The sequence below is a fragment of the Staurois parvus genome, unplaced genomic scaffold, assembly GCF_062004578.1.
Source record: "Staurois parvus isolate SC_StPar_1 unplaced genomic scaffold, SC_StPar_1.0 ptg001896l, whole genome shotgun sequence".
NCBI lineage: Eukaryota > Metazoa > Chordata > Amphibia > Anura > Ranidae > Staurois > Staurois parvus.
In genome coordinates this window covers 107,574-128,829 of record NW_028319692.1, presented here as the reverse complement: position 1 = coordinate 128,829, position 21,256 = coordinate 107,574, and the positions used below count along the sequence as shown (strand labels likewise).

Sequence of the window (21,256 nt, the reverse complement as noted above, 5' to 3'; positions counted from 1 at the left end):
AGAGCTTCATGGAATGGGTTTCCATGGCCGAGCAGCTGCATCCAAGCCTTACATCACAAGGTCAATGCAAAGCGACGGATGCAGTGGTGTAAAGCACGACGCCACTCGGCTCTAGAGCAATGGACATGTGTTCTCTGGAGTGACCGTTCACGTTTCTCTGGCAGTCCGATGGACGTCTGTGTTTGGCAATTGCCAGGAGAATGGTACTTGCCTGACTGCATTTTACCAAGTATAAAGTTTGGTGGAGGGAGGATTATGGTGTGGGGTTGTTTTTCAGGGGTTGTGCTTGGTCCCATAGTGCCAGTGAAGGGGACCCTTAGGGTGTCGGCATACCAGGACATTTTGGACAATTTCATGCTCGATAGAACACCTTTGGGATGAATTAGAGCAGAGACTGAGAGCCAGGCCTTCTCGTCCAACATCAATGCCTGACCTTACAAATGCGCTTCTGGAAGAATGGTCAAACATTCCCATAGACACACTTCTAAACCTTGTGGGCAGCCTTCCCAGAAGAGTTGAAGCTGTTATAGCTGCAAAGGGTGGGCTCAATATTGAACCCTACAAACTAAAACTGGGATGCCATTAAAGATCATATGCATGTAAAGGCAGGTGTCCCAATACTTTTGGCAATAAAAAAAAGTATGTGTGTGTATGTGTATGTATGTATATATATATATATATATATATATATATATATATATATATATATATATTCTGATTTATCAGTTTAACCAATATTTTCATATATGTTCAACTATTTGGATTAATTGTACAATTCTCTTTAGGTCACTGAATCCAGTGAATTACAAGACTGTGAACCTAACATCATACTAAAAGCTGACAAGCCGAAGCTGTGGAATTTAACGCCAATATTCACTTGATAACACTAAGACAATCATAATAGTCCTCTGTACAGTTTTTATTTTTCTAAATAAACATTGCTGGTGGTATGAAATATACAAAGGTTTTCCATTAATTTAAAATATAAATGTATTTTTTATTTGTTGTCTTATAAATGCTATAAGCATTTGTACAACTGACAGTCTGAATCACCAAAGTGGAAAAAAAAAAAGTTTATAGGAAGTTCTGACTGCACTGGGTTACAAAGGACAGGTAAGATTTCAGATTATGTTATAGAATATTTGCAAATATCTTTTCCAAAATGGTGAAATTACTTCTTGGCAATTCCACTTTTGGATTTCAGGCCTTTATTGAATTCCCTGTTCACAGGAACCTTAGTGTCCTGTGAACTGTGGTTCCACCTGTCCTATAGTGACATACAGTACAAGCCAATGTTAAAGTGGAACTTTAGGTTAAAAAAAAAAATGGTGAACAGGCAGGAATTTTAATGCAGAAGAGACATGCTTTGTCTCTTTTGCATTAAAGTTAGTTACATGCCTGTCCGCCCCTATACAGTGACCCACGCATGCGCAGCTCACTATACACATTTGGTAATGCCGAATATGACTGAACTCCCATGTATGCGCGGGAGTGACATTATCCACTGACAGAGGCCAGTTATCGAGACCCAGAAGCCGCCTGCCTGAAGATGTCAGCAGCCGGTCGGGGAGCAGTGAGACACCTCATCATTGGAGCTGAGGTGAGTAAAGTTCCACTTTAAGATAGCCAAGTAGAAATCCCTTGACTCATCTGATGGCTGAATGCTTGCATGGGCTAAGGACCGGAGAATCTGCTGCTTTTTCTTAAATAGGCTGCTGCAAAGGTAAGTAAATGAATGCTTCTTTTAACCACTTGAGCTCCTGAGGATTTACCCCCCTTAATGACCAGTCCTCTTTTTGCTACTCGGCGCTGCACTAATTCAACTGATAATTGCGCGGTCATGCAACGCTGCACCTAAACGAAATTTATGTCCTTTTTTCACACAAATAGAGCTTTCTTTCGGTGGTATTTGATCACCTGTGCGCTTTTTATTTTTCACGCTATAAACAAAAAAAGACCAAATATTTTGAAGAAAAACGATATTTTTTACTTTCAGCTATAAAAAATATATAGTAAACTCAAAGTTAGTTATAAATTTAGGCCAAAATGTATTCTGCTACATGTTTTTGGTAAAAAAAATCCCAGTAAGTGTATATTGATTGCTTTGTGTGAAAGTTATAGCGTCTACAGTCTATGGTATAGATACTGCAATTTACAACATTTTTTTGCTATACAGCGCTGCGCTAGTTTAACGGACAATTGTGCGGTCATGCAATACGGTAAATAAATGAAATTTATGTCCTCTTTTTAACACAAATAGAGCATTCTTTTGGTGGTATTTGATCACCTGTGCACTTTTTATTTTTGGCGCTATAACCAGAAAAAAAACCCAATATTTTCTCATTTTGGTCATAAAAAATATCTAAAAAAACCCCTAAAATTTCGTCATAAATTTAGGCCAAAATGTATTCTGCTACATGTTTTTGGTTAAAAAAATCCCAATAAGTGTATATTGATTGCTTTTTGTGAAAGTTATAGTGTCTACAAACTATGGTATAGATAATGGAATTTACATAGCTTTTACTTTCTGGCTGCCCATCACATTTCTTGAGGTGCTAAAATACCAGGATAGTACAAACACCCTCAAATTACCCCTTTTCGGAAATTAGACACCCTAAGCTATCTGCTGAGAGGCATATTGAGTCCATGGAAGATTTATTTTTTTTCCACAAGTTTCTGGAAAATGATAAAAACTTTTTTTTTTTTTTACACAAAGTTGTCATTTAAATGATTTATTTCTCGCACAAGCCATGGGTATATGTGGAATTACACCCCAAAATACATTCTGCTACTTCTACTGAGTATGGGGATACCACATGTGTGAGACTTTTTGGGAGCCTAGCCACATACAGGAGCCTGAAATCCAATGACCACTTTGAAAGCCTGAAGGTGCGTAACTTCCTCATTACTCTTCCTCACTACCTATCACAGTTTTGAAGGCCCTGACATGCCAGGATAGCCCCGAACCCCCACCAAATGACCCCTTTCTGGAAAGTAGACACCCCAAGGAATTTAAAAAGAGGCATGGTGAGTATTTTGCAGATCTCATTTTTTCTCACAAGGTTTTGAAATATAGAAAAAATGTTTATTTTTTTTCATTTTCCAAAAACTTGTGGCAACAAATGAGATCTGCAAAATACTTACCGTGCTTTTTATCAAATTCCTTGGGGCGTCTACTATCCAAAAAGGGGTAATTTGGGGGGGTTAGGTGCTATCCTGGCATTTCAGGGCCTCCGAAACTGTGATAGGTAGTCTGGAAGTGTAATGAAAAAATAAAGCCCTTTAAAAGACTGAAGGTGCTTATTGGATTTTGGGGTCCTGTACTTGGCTAGACTGCCAAAACGTCTCTCGCATGTGGTACCCCCATACTCGGGAGAAGTAGCAGAATGTATTTTGGGGAGTAATTCCACATATAACCATGGCATGTGTGAGCAGTAAATCATTTAAGTGACAATTTTGTGTAAAAAAAAAAAAAATATTTATTTTTGTCATTTTCCAAAAACTTGTGGTAAAAAAATAAATTCTTCTATTGATTCAAAATTCCTCTCAGCAAATAGTTTGTGGTGACTACTTTCCAAAAAGGGGTCATTTTGGGGGGTGGGGGTGTTTTATGCCCAGCATTAGAAGTTTATGCCACACATCATTCACTCTTCTAACCACCTGAAGACCAAGCCTTTTTGTTCATATGAAAAAAATCTGTATTTTTTGCTAGGAAATTAATTTAAACCCCCAAACATTATATATTTTTTTAAAGCAGACACCCTAGTGAATAAAATGGTGGGTACTACAATTTTTTATGGCACATAGCAGCGATTTTTACCATATCTGGTACGCTGGCGGCCAGAAAAATTAATAAGGGACTCCTCAACGCAGATGTTTTGCTGGGGAGTATAGACATCTGCAAATTTTAGATTAAGGTGATTTGCGAGGGGCTGAATTTTGTGGAGCCGGTCAAATTCAGGGTTACCCCAAGGATGACAGAGTGTATTGTCGCTGAAATGCATAAAACACATTATACTCTCATATTTATGCCTGGCCATGGCAGCAGAGAACACGGCATATGATGAATCGGGTCTGAGGACCAATACAACCGCAATTCATTTCTTTTAGTAATGCCCATGTTGAGGGTTAGGCCCCAAAAAATGTAAATTTGAAAACCGTAATGAGTTTCCATGCGAATGGTCTGGCAAGGTTTGAATTTGGGTTGGCGGCAATAAATTGTTGTGCATATAAACTGCTTTGATCCACAATCAACGCATACAGATATTCCGTGAAAAACAGCTCCAAAAATCAAGGCGGTATGTGAAAGACCAGGATGCACTAGACCGCTGGTACTCGCCAGATCACCAAAATGTAGAGCAGCACTAGTATTGGCACTCTGCTGCATATGAGAGTCATCAAAATTTACCGGCAAGTGCTAACAGAGATCAGGCCTGATTCTGCGAACACTGCGGTTTTGTGTGCAATGTATCAAGTGACAGTGACCTACTGACACTGCACTTGCTGGGGGAGAAGGGGGGGGGGGGGTAAGCGTAGGGGCTAAATGCAAGTGCTGGCAGGTGCCGGGGCTGATCCCGCTAACACTGCGTTTTTGGGGACGCTATACTAATGTGAACGCTGGTATAGTGCTGACCTGATCAAAGATATTGACCCCTTCAGACACTATACTAGCAATGGAGGCTTATTGTACATGAGCGTACTCCTGGCTGTCAAGGGGTTAAATGTGATGACTGGTGTACTGACGGGCAATCTGACGCTATCTGGGAGGGGTGTGAAAACCACGGGAGCGCAAATCACGTATATATATATATATGTGATTTTGCATACCCATGCCGCCCTGTAGCAGTATTTCTGCTGTAGGGTGGTCAGGAAGCGGTTACAGAAGAGGTTTGTGTTACGGCGCTGCGTTATTTTAACTGACAATTGCGCGGTCATGCAACACTGCACCCAAATTAAATTTACATTCTTTTTTTCCCACAAATTGAGCATTCTTTTGGTGGTATTTGATCGCCTGTGCGGTTTTAATTTTTTGCGCTATAAAAAAAAAGGCTGACAATTTTGAGAAAAAAAAACAATATTTTGGACTTTTTGCTATAAAACATGTCCAGTAAAAAAAATTAAAAAATCGAATTTTCATGTCTTTGCTAAAAAAAATCCCAATACGTGTAAATTAATTGGTTTACATGAAAGTTATAGCGTTTACAAATGGCGGGAAAGATACTGGGTTTTTACATTTTTTTTATACTAATAATGGCGGCGATCAGCGACATATGGCGGCGATCAGCGACTTATGGCGGGACTGCGGCGGACATTTTGACAGGGGGGGAACTGACTTTGGTCAGTGAAAAAAAAACCCACTGACACTGTACTAATGGCACTGGGGAGGAAGGGGTTAACATTTTTAGTGTTAACTGTGTGAGGGGAGTGTTTTACTAGGGGGCGGGGGTGTGTGCTGGACGGGGGCAGGCTGATCGAGAGAGAGAGAAACTCTTCTCTCCCTCTTCATCTTGTCATGAGCTGACAGGCAACTGACAGAAAGCAGGGCTGTGTATAAACAATGCAGCCCTGCTCTCTGTCAGCGATCACCGCTAATCAAGGGGAAACGGCCGGTAATGACCAGCCGTGACCTGGCGGCGGAGACCCGCTGGACAGGTAGGGCGGGCGCACGCCCCCTACCTGTTTTGCAAAACCACATTTTAAAAAGTGGTTTTACCCAGCCGTGCCGCCCTGCAACCGTTTTTATGCAGTGGCTGGGGCTGAAGAAGTTAAAGCTGGGTTTTTTTGTGTAAAAGTGACCTTGTGGTGACAAGATGAATTTAAAGTATTCCATGGATTTTGTTAACCTAAAACACAAAAGGCAGTACTGCTTAAGCCTGCAAAAGGAAAGAACAGGATGCCAGATTAGCATAAAGTAAAATCAAAACATGTATTTCCAATCTCACTTACATGTAAAGGAAGTTCTGTACTACTCCAATGGTTGGAGTGGAACTCAGTGATCTGAGCAAACTGATGGCAGCTGCAGGGCATGGGAAAGAAACTGCTGTGGAGTGACAGGTCGGCGGCGTCTCTCCCCTCACTTGTCCTCACTAGGAGGACATGACAGGCACACCCCTTCTACCTCTGGCATTTTGGGGTTTGTAAGATGGAAGAACTTTTATCATCTTCCTTTTGGTAGCTTGGTTACAAGAAAGATGTCAAGAACTATGTGACCTCTTGTCTAACCTGGGTCCACGCACCACCCTGATCTTTTCCTTTGGGGTTACTCCACCAAGTCTCTGTTCAATCAAGACCATGGGGGTCAATTTCTATAGACTTTGTGGTCAATCTTCCTCCCTTGAAAGAGATGATCACTATCTTAATAGTGACTGCCTCACTAAAATGGCTCATTCTGGCTGTCACGTAATAGGAGATTAACTAGAACTGGTTGACTCAGAATCTTGGGCACCTGTGCATGGTAGCCAATCAGCTTCTAACCTCAGCATGTTCAGTTAAGCTTCAGCAATAAAACCTGGAAGCTGATTGGTTTTTATGCAGAAGTGGACAAGATTCTGAGTCAACCAGGTTTAGTAAATAAACCCCTATATGTCAGTGCCGGCTTTTAAATGTAATTACCGGCTTTTTATTTCTTCACTCTAGCTCCGAGAATTAGCTGTCTATCTCCCCGGAGTTAAAGGAAACTTTGTTTATCTGGGGAAAAAACTAAAAGGAAACTTTTTGTTTCTTTTAACTCTGGGAAACAAACTAAAAGGAAACTTTGTTTCTTTTAGCTGGGGGAAAGTGAAAGCTAATTCTGTGAGCTATAGTGAAGAAAATAAAAAACTCGATAATTACATTTAAAAACTGGCACTGACCTATAGTGACAGCCAGTCACTGTATACACTGCTCCACTCCTGCCTTTCTTTCTTAGCCATCCCCTTCACATCTGCAGTACATACAGTCTCCTGTATCGGCTAAACTTTTCCTATCGGCATTTTCGGCCGGTGTGTTTCGGTGGCCGAAATTTCCGTGCATCCCTAGTTTATAGTGCACAAAGAACAAACATATTGCACCCAAGCACCAAAATTCCATCCTACACAGAAAAATAAAGTGAAATAAATCCCCTAAAATATCCCCATCATGTAATTGTGAGGGGTTACAGTGTTCAGGCACAACCAACACCCAATTCTTCTGCACCTGTTTCACAGGTGCATATAGTTTACATTTTTCACCATTTTTCTCTAATTGTTAACAATTTTTAACTGCTGGGCCCATTCCTGCGGCCAGCAATAGTAACTGTGAGGAGTTACAGTGTTCAGACACCACCAACACCCAAGGTCAAATTTTTCTGCACCTATATGACAGGTGGATATAACTAGAATTTTTAGAGCAGGGTCCAATCCTGCACTCGTCAAGAATAACTCTGAAGGGTTATGGTGTGAACGCACCACCAACTGTTCGCCCGTCAAACACCCCACAATGCACTGCGCCCTCACAGTGCACAGTATCCACCCCACACTATATAAGATAGAAGGGAGAATACTCTCCCCGAAAACCCCCCAAAAACAAACAAATAAGAATAATTTAAAAATACAAAAAAAAAAAATCTAGAGCTTGGCCAGGTGCTAGATCTGTAAGCATTCAAAATGAATGACAAGCAGCTTTTGGGAACACATTGGGTGCAGCTTTATTCAACATTATTACCGCCTTTTTGACAGTGATAGAGCACAACTAAAATCTACATATATTATCGTGCTCCACTAACAATTACAATAAAAAGTGAAAAGAATATTTTGAATAAAGTGAAATTAAATTAAAGCAGTCCAACAACAAATTAAATGTGATAATGCAATCACGCTTCTGCTGCATAAATGTCCTTAATCAATCCGTGACTTTGACATTCCTTCTAGTGATGTGATAGGAAATGATTTTGCGTGCAATCCACCAGTCATAAAATTCTGTACACCTTCAGCGACTGTGCTCTCACCTGGCATATATGACCAAACCGTTAAGTGAGATCATATAGAGCTCGTGTCCCTTTAATTGGACTTGGAGATGGATGGGATTCTCCCTCTTCACAGTTAGGGGTCTCCTTACTTCCTTAGGACTATTTTAAGTCTTGAAGCTTCTTTGAGAATGAATACCACTCAGGATAAATCTCCTCTGCAATTTCCAGCCATCCCTGGTCTTTTTTTCTATAATCCTTGTATTGTGGATCAGCACAACTGTAGACGTATGGTCTGGGTCTCACCAGGCTGATCAGAACCTGTCTTGATCAAGTTTCTTGCTGCAAGGGCTTGAACTTCCTTTATGATTTTTGGTCCACTATGACACATTCGTATCAGTATGTGTAGAGTGTAGGCGACCCACTTATTTCAATTTTCATTCATATCTTTATTGTTGTAATTTTTATTTGAATTAGCATTTTCACAATATTGATTTAATACACTAAGAACACTTTTTTACACCATAGTAGCTCACAAGACCCCACAATTTAAAATCTATATATCCCATTGCTTCATGTCTGACTGAATGACAGCAATATCAAGGGAAGGATGCGGTTATTGAAAAATGATCCATGCTTCCCTTTCATTAGATACAGCATCACCTCACAAGACCCTCAGCCAACACCTGACAACTGTAAGATTAGTATGGCTGTAGGTCAGCTTAAGGCAGATGATGACCCTGTTATTGGATTACATCAGATGTTTTTTTATTAAGGAATGTTCAAGATATCTGGGTCTGTACAAACAACATGTTTCAGCTAGCCCTGCACAACTTTGATTGCATTTTGAAAGCTCATAGAGAGGAATATAGCATTGATCTGTCCTTATGGCTTTTTTTTTCTACTAAATGATGCTCCTTATCTAAACTTCTCTCTCTTTCTCTGTCTCTCTGTCTCTCTCTCTCTCTCTCCCTATCTATACACACACACACACAGCAGAATACTGAATACCAAACCTGTGGCTGATAAGTGTACCAGTTCAATCCTTGGAATTTAAAAGTAACATTTGCAATTAAATCATTTTGCCTTTCAACTTGGATTGCTCTTTATGTAACCGCCATTTAGTGATCAAAAATTGGAAACAAAATACAAAGTATGTCTTTCTGCTTTTCTGATAAAAAAAAAATCTGGTATAGATTGGGGGGGACCCCATGCTGTTTTTTTAAAATAAAAATTTAATTAAAAAAATGTCAGTCCTGCTGAAGCAGATTCTATGAATTGTACAGATGTGCAACTTTGCAGGTAGTTTTCGGGGGCCGCCCCACGCATGATATTTAACAGAATTTTTAGTTTTTTTTTTTTTTTATTACTTTAAGCAATGAAAAATGACTGCCCCTTTAAAAACAATACTTTTGGAAATGTTACTTTTCACTGATTCATGTTCCTCAGGGCAGTCCCAATACCCATTTTTTGGCCAATAACATATAAGCCTTAAAAATGGGCACTTTTTAATTTACAAGTTCGAGTTCCATAGACTTGCATTATGTTCGATGTTCGTGGTAGAACTTTTGTTCGGTTCGAATGTTCTGTGAACCGAATGGGGGTGTTCGTCCCATCACTGCTGACAAGCTTTTGTATCTGAATATTTTCAGAGATTAAATATTCTTTCACTTTTGAATAGATGTTTTCTCCCCTGGTATGGCCTTTCAAAGGAATGATTTTCATCACTTCTTCCTTTACTTCAAAGTTATTGAAAACCATTCTAAGAAACATAACTATTTGTGAGGTATCTGTAACATCAACTCATTCATCAAGTTGAAGGGAGAATTAGCTGCAGTCATCCAAGTCTTTTTTCAGTTGTGAATTGATGTCAGCTACCATGACTTCAACTCTTCTTGTAACTGTTTTAGCAGAAAGTTGATGAGAATTTATTGCAGATTTTTTTTGTTTTTGCTTTTAAAGGCACCAAAGAGAGAATCGGCAGCTTCCTCTTTAATCATCTCACTGTCCTCAAATTATTTTTTTCTCTTTGCTACGAGCTGAGACAGACAATAAGAGGCCATAGTTGAGGCTATGCTTTTCTCTGCAGGCCTAGTGAACATCCTTTGCTGTGTAGTAAGAAAAGTTTTTTCAAATATTGCACTGTTTTCTTAATTCAGACTTAGGTGGAAAGTCAAGTATTCTGAAGTGTCTCTCAACATTTCCTTTCTTGGCTTAAGCAACTGAAACTTTGAACAACAAACGCACTTCCCATTCACTTCCGTAAAAAAGTTGTTGATGTTCCCATTCTCAATGAAAATGATAGTTTGGGTTTTTTTTTTGTTGCTTTTTTGCCATTGTATTGGAGGCTGAACTGCCCTGCTTGGCTGGCTGGTCTTTGCTTTGGCTTAGCTGGCTGGTCTGTGGTCTGGCATGACTGGATGGTCTGCGTTCTGGAACGGTTGGCTGGCCTGAGTTCTCTCCTGGCTATTTTGGGGTCTGTCCTGATGGGCTGCTCTGAATTCTCTCCTGGCTATTTTGAGGTCTGTCCTGATGGGCTGCTCTGAATTCTCTCCTGGCTATTTTGAGGTCTGTCCTGATGGGCTGCTCTGAGTTCTCTCCTAGCTGCCTAGTCAGAGTTCTGTCCTGACTGGCCTGGCTGGCTGGTCCGAATTCTGGCTTGGCTGGCTGGTCTGACTTCCTGCCTGGTTAGCAGGAGTTCTGGCTTTGCTGGTTGGCTAGCCCGAAATCTGGCCTGGTTGACTTGCATCACTAATCTTCAGTGTTCAGATAAAAGCTCAAAGAAAATATAGAAAGGCCATCATATCACTACTATAGTGTATATTATAGTGCATACCAGGGGCGGACTGACCATTTGGAAACTCGGGCACTGCCCGAGGGCCCAGGGTCAGTAGGGGGCCCCATAAGATGCCCCTTGTACCTTTTTCATAGGCTTTTTTGAGTATGGGCATGGACACAGGGGCTCCATGACCCCCTATTGCCCGGGGGCCCCATGAGTTGTCAGTCCGCCCCTGGTGCATACTATATAAAAACCTTACATTTTATTAAAATTAACAAAAAGACACCCTCTTCAAAATTCCATGAAAAGTAATTTTGTGATTTAATGTACAGTATTTGCAACTGTCAAGGCACTACATCTGACTTGCCTGTGCTTTCTCCTGTGGTATACATGCATATACCATCTTTATCATTCGATCATTGTTCATCTGTCCTGATGTTGAACTATTGTATCATAAGATGCCTTTTCACTGTACCTGGCTACCATTCTATTGTTTTAAATAATTTCCAAAAAAAACCCTAACACATTCTATTTGAGTAAGTATTAATTTCAAAAAGTACCTTCTATTGCTCTCAGACTGAGCTCTATGAACTATGGCATTTGCAGTGTGCATAGATCAATGCATATAACTGCAACTAACCTACACTGCTTGTTCCAAACAAACCAAATGGAGAGGGAAAAGGAATGGTTTGGGAGCTCATGGAGGATATTACAAGAAGGCAGAGGAACACAGTAGGAAATTATTTCATGGAAAATCGATTACAGGGCCATTATGTGGAGGATATGTAAGGTTTATTTTTGGAGAATAAGGATATGCATTAGCTGAGTGTCACTTTAAAACTTGGGACCTTATCCACTGGGACTGTCGGGGTATTACTTTAGTTGAAAATGACCAGGTCAAAACCTAAGAACCCCATTTCTTGTAGAATTCCTCCTCCATGGAGTACAGCTGAGCGAGTCACTTCTGAGGTGAAAACACCTCCTCTGGGACCCTGGACACAAAGGAAATGTCAGATAGGGGAACAGATTGAGCCCAGGTTCACATCAATGCGATGCTGGAATTCTGCGAAACCTGTGCGTTTCCCACAACGCACTGCAATCGCATCATGTTCTGGCAATCTGGTGCTGGTGTCAATAAATTAATGACACCCCGATACAGATCGCAAAATGCAATGCAGTTGCCATAAATTGCATCACATGGGTGAGAACACCCATGGAATGCGATTCAGGTGTGGATTTAAAAAATAGAGTCCTGCACCTTTTTGGTGCGGATGCGATGCCATTTGCACCATACAAAGTCACACCCGCATAGCGGGAACCAGCTGTAAGAACTAGTCTGACCCTTTGGGGAGCCATCGTAGGGCAAACTGTGCAGAGGATGCTCCCTTTATGATTGAGGTCTTTGGGAGCCCACTCTATCATAGCCTTCCCTCTCCTCTCTGCCTGCATGAGGCCATCGATTTCTGAGGATCTGTAGGCCAATTACACTGGAAAGGCAAGGGATACCCAGCTGAAAGGAGTGTATGTGTAAATCATAGCACTTCAGTGGCAGTCACCCAATGTAGTATGGTATCCCCAATACCTGCACCCTGTGCTGAAGCCCCTGTACTGTGCAGATGCATGAACTGACTGTCCTGAGTTACAGGAACTGGAAGCCCATGTGGCCAAGTGTAGATAACAAGTAAAATGGTATATACATACTGTGCTCAGCATAAATGAGTACACCACAACAGATTTATCAGAAAACCTTTACTTTCCTTTCAGAATCCACATTTTCTATGGGACACTATACTACAAAATACTCCCACAAATGCGGGCTATTGATTGCAGACAGGATTTGTTAATTTGCACACACAAAAAAAAGTATTTTTTCTAACAAATTCCTTCAAGACTATGTTGCTAAAATTAATACACCCCAATGAAAGTCTTAGGAGCAAAGCTAAATTTTAGACAACAAATTCCTAATTAACAAGCATTCAACTACAGGTGAGTCTAATTATTCATTAAACAGGTGTTCAGCAGACAGCTGATTATAAAAGGGCACCCAGGACCCTGCATCCACTATATCTGATCTCCCACAGTACACAGAACATAGAAATGCAATTATTTTAGTAAATATAAACTGCTAAATACCTTTTCTCATCAGAAGTTAGAGCAGTCTGTGTCTGTGTCCAGCCCAGCACTAGCTAAAGCTTGTAGGAGTTTCCTTTCTGCTCTAGGAGGATGGAAATCCCCTGACTTCTGTCTGGACAGTGTAGATTGACCCTGTGCTGATCATATGCACTCTCCCAAGAAAAAAAAAACCTCTGGCAATATACACCAAACTGAGCATATGCATGCCTACGGTTCAGTCTGGAGATAAGCGGTGGTCGCTTGAAAAAGGGGAGGAACAGAGAAGAAAGGATCAAACTGCATTTTTACACAATGCAGAGGATTAACCCCTTAGGTTCCACAGTGAGTATAACAAGCATGCTTTACTGCATTTACAGACTGATTTTACTGTTGTGAGTTTAGTAATACTTTAACAAAGAAAACCCCTTCCCATTTCATGCTGTCAGCAATGGCACCACATGGAAATGTCACAAGGCCTGAGAAAGAAAATAATTTCTTTACAAAAGAAAGGTGAAGGCTACAAGATCAGCAAAGCTTTACTTATCAGTCAGAATACTGTAGCAAAAGTGATCCAAAAATTTAACAAAAGTGGAACGGCAACCATCTCACGGAGATGTCCAGGCCACCCACAGAAGTTAACACCTCGACAGGAGTGTCTTCTGATCAGAAGGGTTGAAGAAAATTGCCATGAAAGTTCACTGTAGTTAGCTAAAGAAGTAGAAAGCCAAACTGGGGTGATTGTTTCCCGTGACACAATATGGCATACACTGCAGAGGAATGGAATGCATTGGTGTCTTCCACGAAGGAAGCCTCTCCTAAAGCCTATGCACAAAAAAGCCTGCCTAGAATTTGCCAGGGCCCATGCTGAAAAAGAAGACGACTACTGGTACTCTGCAGTGATGGGACCAAGATAAATGTTTTTGGAACTGATGGCTTCAAAACTGTATGGCGTCACAAAGGTGAAAAGTACAGAAAAAAATGCATAGTGCCTACAGTGAAACGTGGTGGCAGTGTCCTTCTGTGGGTCTGCATGAGTGCTGCTGGTGTTGGGGAGCTGCATTTCATTGATGGTATCATGAGATTTTTATGAGATTTTGGAGCACTTCATGCTTCCTTCCTCAGACGAGCTTTATGGGGATGCTGACTTCATTTTCCAGCAGGACTTGGCACCTGCCCACACTGCCAAAAGCACCAAAACCTGGTTCAATGATCGTGGGATTACTGTGCTTGATTGGCCAACTCGCCTGACCTGAACCCCATAGAGAATCTATGGGGCATTGCCAAGAGAAAGATGAGAGACATGAGGCCGAACAATGCAGAAGATCTGAAGGCTGCTATTGAAGCATCCTGGTCTTCCATAACACCTCAGCAGTGCCACAGGCTGATAGCTTCCATGCCACGCCACATTGAGGCAGTAATTGCTGCAAAAGGGGCCCAAACCCAGTACTGAGTACATATGCATGCTTATACTTTTCAGAGGTCAGATATTGTTCTATGTACAATCCTTGTTTTATTGATCGCATGGAATATTCTAATTTTCTGAGATTGTGGATTTGGGGTTTTCATGAGCTGTAAGCCATAAAATCATCACAATGATGACAAATCACGGCTTGAACTATCTTGCTTTGCATGTAATGAGTCTATCTCATTTATTGGTTTCACCTTTCAAGTCGCATTACTGAAATAAATTAACGTTTGCACGATATTCTAATTTTTCAAGTTTCACCTGTGTGTATGTATATGTATATATATGTGTGTGTATATATATATATATATATATATATATAGTATTTCACAGAAGTGCGTACACCCCTCACATTTTTGTAAATACTTTATATCTTTTCATGTGACAACACTGGAGAAATTACACTTTGCTACAATGTAAAGTAGTGAGTATACAGCTTGTATAACAGTGTAAATTTACTGTCCCCTTAAAATAACTCAACACACAGCCGTTAATGTCTAAACGCTGGCAACAAAAGTGAGTACACCCCTAAGTGAAAATATCCAAATTGGGCCCCATTTGGCCATTTTCCCTCTCTGGTGTCCTGTGATTCGTTAGTGTTACAAGGTCTCAGGCGTGAATGGGGAGGGGAGCAGGTGTGTTAAATTTGGTGTTATCGCTCTCACTCTCTCATACTGGTCACTGGAAGTTCAACATGGCACCTCAAGGCAAAGAACTCTCTGAGGATCTGAAAAAAAGAATTGTTGCTCTACATAACGATGGTCTAGGCGGGCATGCGGCTCTTTTTCACCTTTGCTGCGGCTCCGGAGCACACTGTCCACCAGGTGACAGGCAATAGGGTTGCCGTAGCTACTAAACGTGGTTCAGCTCCGCCTCGCCACGAGTACAGTACCTGGTGACGTCAGGCCGCCTGTGTGCAAGAGGGAGGAGTGACAGAGCCGAAACCAGCGTGAGCTAGCGTTGCATGAGCGTGAAGAACACAGCACTGCGCGGGAGTGAAGAACAAAAAAAGGTAAGTTAATTTAACGTTTTCTATGAAAAGTAGTTCTGAGGGGGGTTAAAAAAATATTAATAGAAAAGTGACAATAATATAATAATATATTTATAATTTGGATTACATGGGGCCCTCATATTTACCTAAGGCTATGATTGTGATTATGACGATACACTGTGGCCCTGATTAACCCTTTGCTTACTGGGCCCTTAAACCCCCTTCATGACCAGAGCGCTTTTTGCGATTTGTCGCTGCGTCACTTTAACTAACAATTGCGTGATCGTGCGACGTTGTACCCAAACAAAATTGGCGTCCTTTTTTTCAAACAAATAGAGCTTTTTTTTGTGGTATTTGATCACCTCTGCGGTTTTTATTTTTTGCGCTATAAACCAAAAAAGAGCGACAATTTAGAAAAAAATAACATTTTTAAATAATTGTTTGCTATAATACATATCCAAAAAAATATTTAAAAAAATGTATTCATCAGTTTGGCCGATATGTATTTTTTTACTTGTTTTTGGTAAAAAAAAAAATCGCAAGCGTACATTGATTTGTTTGCGCACACATTGCCGCATCTGCTGATTTATGGCATTTTTATTCTTTTTTTTACCAGTAATGGCGGTGATCTGTGATTTTTAGCGGTACAGTGGTAGTGCGGCAGACATATCAAACAATTTTGACACAGGTTGCAGGGAAACGAGGGGAGGGGGTGGCTGGAACTTGAGGGGGGTGGGCATAGCAAATTTTGGCATGGGCCCTGTGATTTCTACTTACGTCGCTGTTTTCGACCCCCTGGTAGGTCAGCCATGGATAAAGGCAAGAAGAGAAAAATTTCTGAAGAAAACAGAGTGTTTAATGATACATGGACAGAATCATTTGCATTCTCTACTGACGAGATTGGTTTACCAGTATGCTTAATATGTGGTGAGAAATTAGCAAACCACAAAAAGTCCAATGTTGCAAGGCATTTCCAGAATAAACACACAGCCTTTGCTGAAAAATATCCAGATGGAGATGAGAGACGAAAAGCCGTTGCAGAACTTATGAGGAAGGTTAATATGAGCAAAAATAATTTCAAGAAGTGGGTGAAGTCTGCAAATTCCACAACATATGCTAGTTTTGTGGCCGCTCAGGAAATAGTCAAGCACGGGAAGCCCTTCACAGATGGAGAGTATATAAAAGAAACATTCATTAAGATTTCGGAACATCTATACATGGACTTCAAAAACAAGAATGAAATTGGACAGAAAATCAAAGACATGCCACTCTCTGCGAAGACTGTCAAAGACAGAACCCTAAAAATGGCAGAAAACATTAGCAAACAGCAAATTCAAGACATTAATTCAGCTGTGGCGTACTCCATCGCCTGTGATGAGTCCAAAGATAAAGGTGATATTGAACAAATAGCACTGCTCTGTCGTTATGTGAACTCTTTTGGGCCACAGGAAGAACTGATTGAGCTGATACCACTAAAAGACCAAACAAGGGGTGAGGATATCTGTAAGGCTGTTCTGGACTTTTTAACTGCTAAAAAAATAAACACCAAACACCTGGTCTCAGTGGCTACTGATGGGGCACCGAGTATGAGAGGTGCACGGAAGGGCTTTGTGGCTCTACTGCAGAAGGCGCTTGGTAGAACGCTGCTGTCATAACATTGCATCCTGCACCAAGAGGCATTATGTGCTCAAACATTTCCGCCAGAATGCACAAAAGTGATGGATGTGATAATTCAAATTGTTAATAAGATAATGGCAAAGGGTTTAAACCACCGCCAGTTCCGTTTGTTATTGGATGAAGTGGAAAGCATATATTCTGACCTCCTGCTCCACAACAAGGTTCGGTGGCTGTCCAGAGGCGAGGTGCTAAAACGCTTTGTCACATGTTTAGAAGAAGTAAAAACCTTCCTGGCCAGCAAAGAGCTCACCTTTGCTGAGCTGGAACAGCCAGAGTGGCTGGAAAAATTACATTTTATGGTAGACATGACAGCACATCTAAACACGCTAAATACAACCCTTCAGGGGAAAGGAGGCACAGCTCTGCACATGCTGGAAGAGGTTTTGGCTTTTGAGCGCAAGTTGACAGTGTTTATCAAAGATTTACAGAGAGGTACACTGTCTCACTTTCCCTCTTTGAGAGAGTTCAAACAAAGTCATGATACAATCAATTTGGAATATTTCAAGTCTGCAATCACCACAATGCAAAGTTCGTTTGGGAAACGATTCTGTGAGTTCAGAGAGGAAAAAAACACATTATCCTTCCCTGTCATTCCCCTGGCGATCGATCCATCCCTATTGAATATGACTGCATTTGCAGGTGTAAGTCAACCTGATCTTGAGATGGAATTGGCCGATATAGCCGACAAAGATATATGGGTGTCCAAGTTTAAATGCTTGACCGCTACTCTTGAGGATGTTGCCCGGCAGAAGGCCATTCTGGCACAGAATCATAAATGGAGTGATATTAAAAACCTTCCCAAACAGGACAAACTTGTATTTGAACCCTGGAATGCTATCCCCAACACTTATATAAACATGAAAAAGTATGCATTTGGAGTGCTTTCGATCTTCGGCTCCACATATGTATGTGAGCAGGTCTTCTCCAACATGAACTATATTAAAAACAAACATTGATCACGCCTCACAGATGACAGCTTGCAAGCCTGTGTGAAAATGAAGGTGACGCCTTACAGCCCTGATGTGCAGACACTGTGCACTGAGGTTCAGGAGAAAAAATCCCATTAACCAGATAAATTAAATATTTTAATTAGCTATTAATGTGCAAAAATATATTTTACATTGTTAAGTGAAAAAGTTCTTTTTTTCTTCAGATTGACAGCTAACTGCATGATCCTGTATAAAGCATTAAGGTAAGAAACAATATATGCAGTGTCGGATTTGTTTTAAATGTTGCAATGGTTTTGCGGCTCCCAGTCTTTTTTTCCCTTCGGAAACGGGTCCAAGTGGCTCTTTATGTCTTAAAGGTTGCAGACCCCTGGTCTAGGCTATAAGAAGATTGCCAAGACCCTGAAACTGAGCTGCAGCACGGTGGCCAAGACCATACAATGATTTAACACGACAGGTTCCACTCAGAACAGGCCTCGCCATGGTCGACCAAAGAAGTTGAGTGCACATGCTCAGCGTCATATCCAGAGGTTGTCTTTGGGAAAAGACGTATGAGTGCTGCCAGCATTGCTGCAGAGGTTGAAAGGGTGGGGGGTCAGCCTGTCAGTGCTCAGACCATACGCCACACACTGCATCAAATTGGTCTGCATGGCTGTCATCCCAGAAGGAAGTCTCTTCTAAAGATTATGCACAAGAAAGCCCGCAAACAGTTTGCTGAAGACAAGCAGACTAAGGACATGGATTACTGGAACCGTCCTGTATTCTGATGAGACCAAGATAAACTGATTTGGTTCAGATGGTGTCAAGCTTGTGTGGTGGCAACCAGGTGAGGAGTACAAAGACAAGTGTGTCTTGCCTACAGTCAAGCATGGTGGTGGGAGTGTCATGGTCTGGGGCTGCATGAGTGCTGCCGGCACTGGGGAGCTACAGTTCATTGAGGGAACCATGAATACCAACATGTACTGGAACATACTGAAGGAGAACATAATCTCCTCCCTTCGGAGACTGGGCAGCAGGGCAGTATTCCAACATAACCCCAAACACACCTCTAAGATGACCACTGCCTTGTTAAAGAAGCTGAGGGTAAAGGTGATGGACTGGCCAAGCATGTCTCCAGACCTAAACCCTATTGAGCATTTGTGGGGCATCCTCAAATGGAAGGTGGAAAAGCGCAAGGTCTCTAACATCCACCAGCTCCGTGATGTCATTATGGAGGAGTGGAAGAGGACTCCAGTGGCAACCTGTGAAGCTCTGGTGAACTCCATGCCCAAGAGGGTTAAGGCAGTGCTGGAAAATGGTGGCCACACAAAATATTGATACTTTGGGCCAAATTTGGACATTTTCACTTAGGGGTGTACTCACTTTTGTTGCCAGCAGTTTAGACATTAATGGCTGTGTGTTGAGTTATTTTGAGGGGACAGCAAATTTACACTGTTATATAAGCTGTATACGCACTACGTCACATTGTAGCAAAGTGTCAATTCTTCAGTGTTGTCACATGAAAAGATATAATAACATATTTACATAAATGTGAGGGGTGTACTCACTTCTGTGAGATAGTGTGTGTGTGTGTGTGTGTGTGTGTGTGTATATATATATATATACAAGTGAAAAAGTGTTGCACTGCGCAAACAATATTAATGATGTGAAAACAAACAAATAATATAAAGACAATTCCAAGGTAAGTCCAGCGTAAGTAAAAAGCGCTTCAAGAAATCCAGATGGAGAAGAGCATCTTCCTACTGGTGACTGCACCCAAAATCCCAGTGCTGTAAATCCTCAATGTAAATGCATCATTACAGTGAACATATAGATCCAGGTGGACCGTCACCTTCTTACATGGACCTGTGTAGGTAAACAGGTCAGATAGGCATCTCCCCTTTTAGTGGGGGTAACACATAGCTTTCTCCTCTGTGGGAAGTCCTCCCTTTTATATGCCACTGTGATCCTGCAATAGCACCTGATATCAATGCAGCTGGCTCTGTGGGTAAAGCTCAACAACCACAAAGATGACCATAGTACTATCCCTGATGAAGTCACGTTGTGCGTGAGGGTCCACCTGGATCTACAGTTGTGACCAAAATTATTCAACCCCCACTGAAATTGAGTGTTTTGGCCAGTTTGACATTGCTTTTGATCATTCAGTCATCTTGCTTACATTTACATTAAAGAGGCACTTGTAGGTCAGACAAATATAACATAACAGTTATAATGAAATAACCACAAATGTCTTTTCTGTGCTCACAGCATTATCAGTTTTATTCAACCCCCAAGTGACATTCAATCTTAGTACTTAGTACAGCATCCTTTTACAGTTATAACAGCTTTTAAACGTGAAGCATAGCTTGACACAAGTGTCTTGCAGCGATCTACGGGTATCTTCGCCCATTCTTCATGGGCAAAGGCCTCCAGTTCAGTCACATTCTTAGGCTTGCGCACTGCAACTGCTTTCTTTAAGTCCCACCAGAGGTTCTCAATCGGATTTAAGTCTGGTGACTGCGATGGCCACTCCAAAATGTTCCAGCCTTTCCTCTGCAACCATGCTCTAGTGGACTTGGAGGTATGCTTGGGATCATTGTCCTGTTGAAAGGTCCAACGTCTCCCAAGCCTCAGGTGTGTGACGGACTGCATCACGTTTCCATCCAATATCTCCTGGTACTGAAGAGAATTCATGGTACCTTGCACACGCTGAAGCTTCCCTGTACCTGCAGAAGCAAAACAGCCCCAAAGCATGATTGACCCTCCACCATGCTTCACAGTAGGCAAGGTGTTCTTTTCATCATAGGCCTTGTTCTTCCTCCTCCAAACATAGCGTTGATCCATGGGCCCAAACAGTTCTAATTTTGTTTCATCAGTCCACAGAACACTATCCCACAACTTTTGTGGTTTGTCCACATGGCTTTTGGCATACTGCAGTTGACTCTTCTTATTCTTTGGAGACAGCAAGGGGGTACGCCTGGGAGTTCTGGCACGGAGGCCTTCATTACGCAGTGTGCGTCTTATTGTCTGGGCTGAAACTTCTGTACCCACATCTGACAAATCTTTTCTCAGTTCCTCAGCAGTCACACGGGGACTTCTCTCCACTCTACGCTTCAGGTAGCGCACAGCAGTCGAAGTCAGCATCTTCTTTCTGCCACGACCAGGTAGCGTTTCAACAGTGCCCTTTGCCTTGAATTTGCGAATGATGCTTCCTAAGGTGTCTCTTGGTATGTTTAACATCTTTGCAATCTTCTTATAGCCATTGCCCTTCCTGTGAAGAGAAATCACCTCTTCTCTTGTCTTCCTGGACCATTCTCTTGCCTTCACCATGTTTGTAACCACACCAGTAAATGTCTAGAAGGAGCTGAGTATCACAGTCATTTTA

The 21,256-nt window shown here is 41.5% G+C and overlaps 2 protein-coding genes across 2 annotated transcripts; both read left to right on the top strand.

The window, feature by feature from the left end:
* Window positions 1-16,077: 16,077 nt before the first annotated feature.
* On the top strand, window positions 16,078-16,923 carry LOC149433861 (general transcription factor II-I repeat domain-containing protein 2-like). Its single transcript, XM_089664358.1, has one exon. It carries the CDS (start codon window positions 16,078-16,080, stop codon window positions 16,921-16,923), a length of 846 nt encoding a protein of 281 aa, XP_089520484.1.
* Window positions 16,924-17,019: 96 nt separating this feature from the next.
* Window positions 17,020-17,901, top strand: LOC149433860 (general transcription factor II-I repeat domain-containing protein 2A-like). The gene has a single exon (XM_089664356.1). It carries the CDS (start codon window positions 17,020-17,022, stop codon window positions 17,899-17,901), a length of 882 nt encoding a protein of 293 aa, XP_089520482.1.
* Window positions 17,902-21,256: the final 3,355 nt, after the last annotated feature.

Coding starts and splice junctions, on each gene's coding strand:
- LOC149433861 (XM_089664358.1), top strand. CDS start 16,078: ATGGATAAAGGCAAGAAGAGAAAAATTTCTGAAGAAAACAGAGTGTTT.
- LOC149433860 (XM_089664356.1), top strand. CDS start 17,020: ATGGCAAAGGGTTTAAACCACCGCCAGTTCCGTTTGTTATTGGATGAA.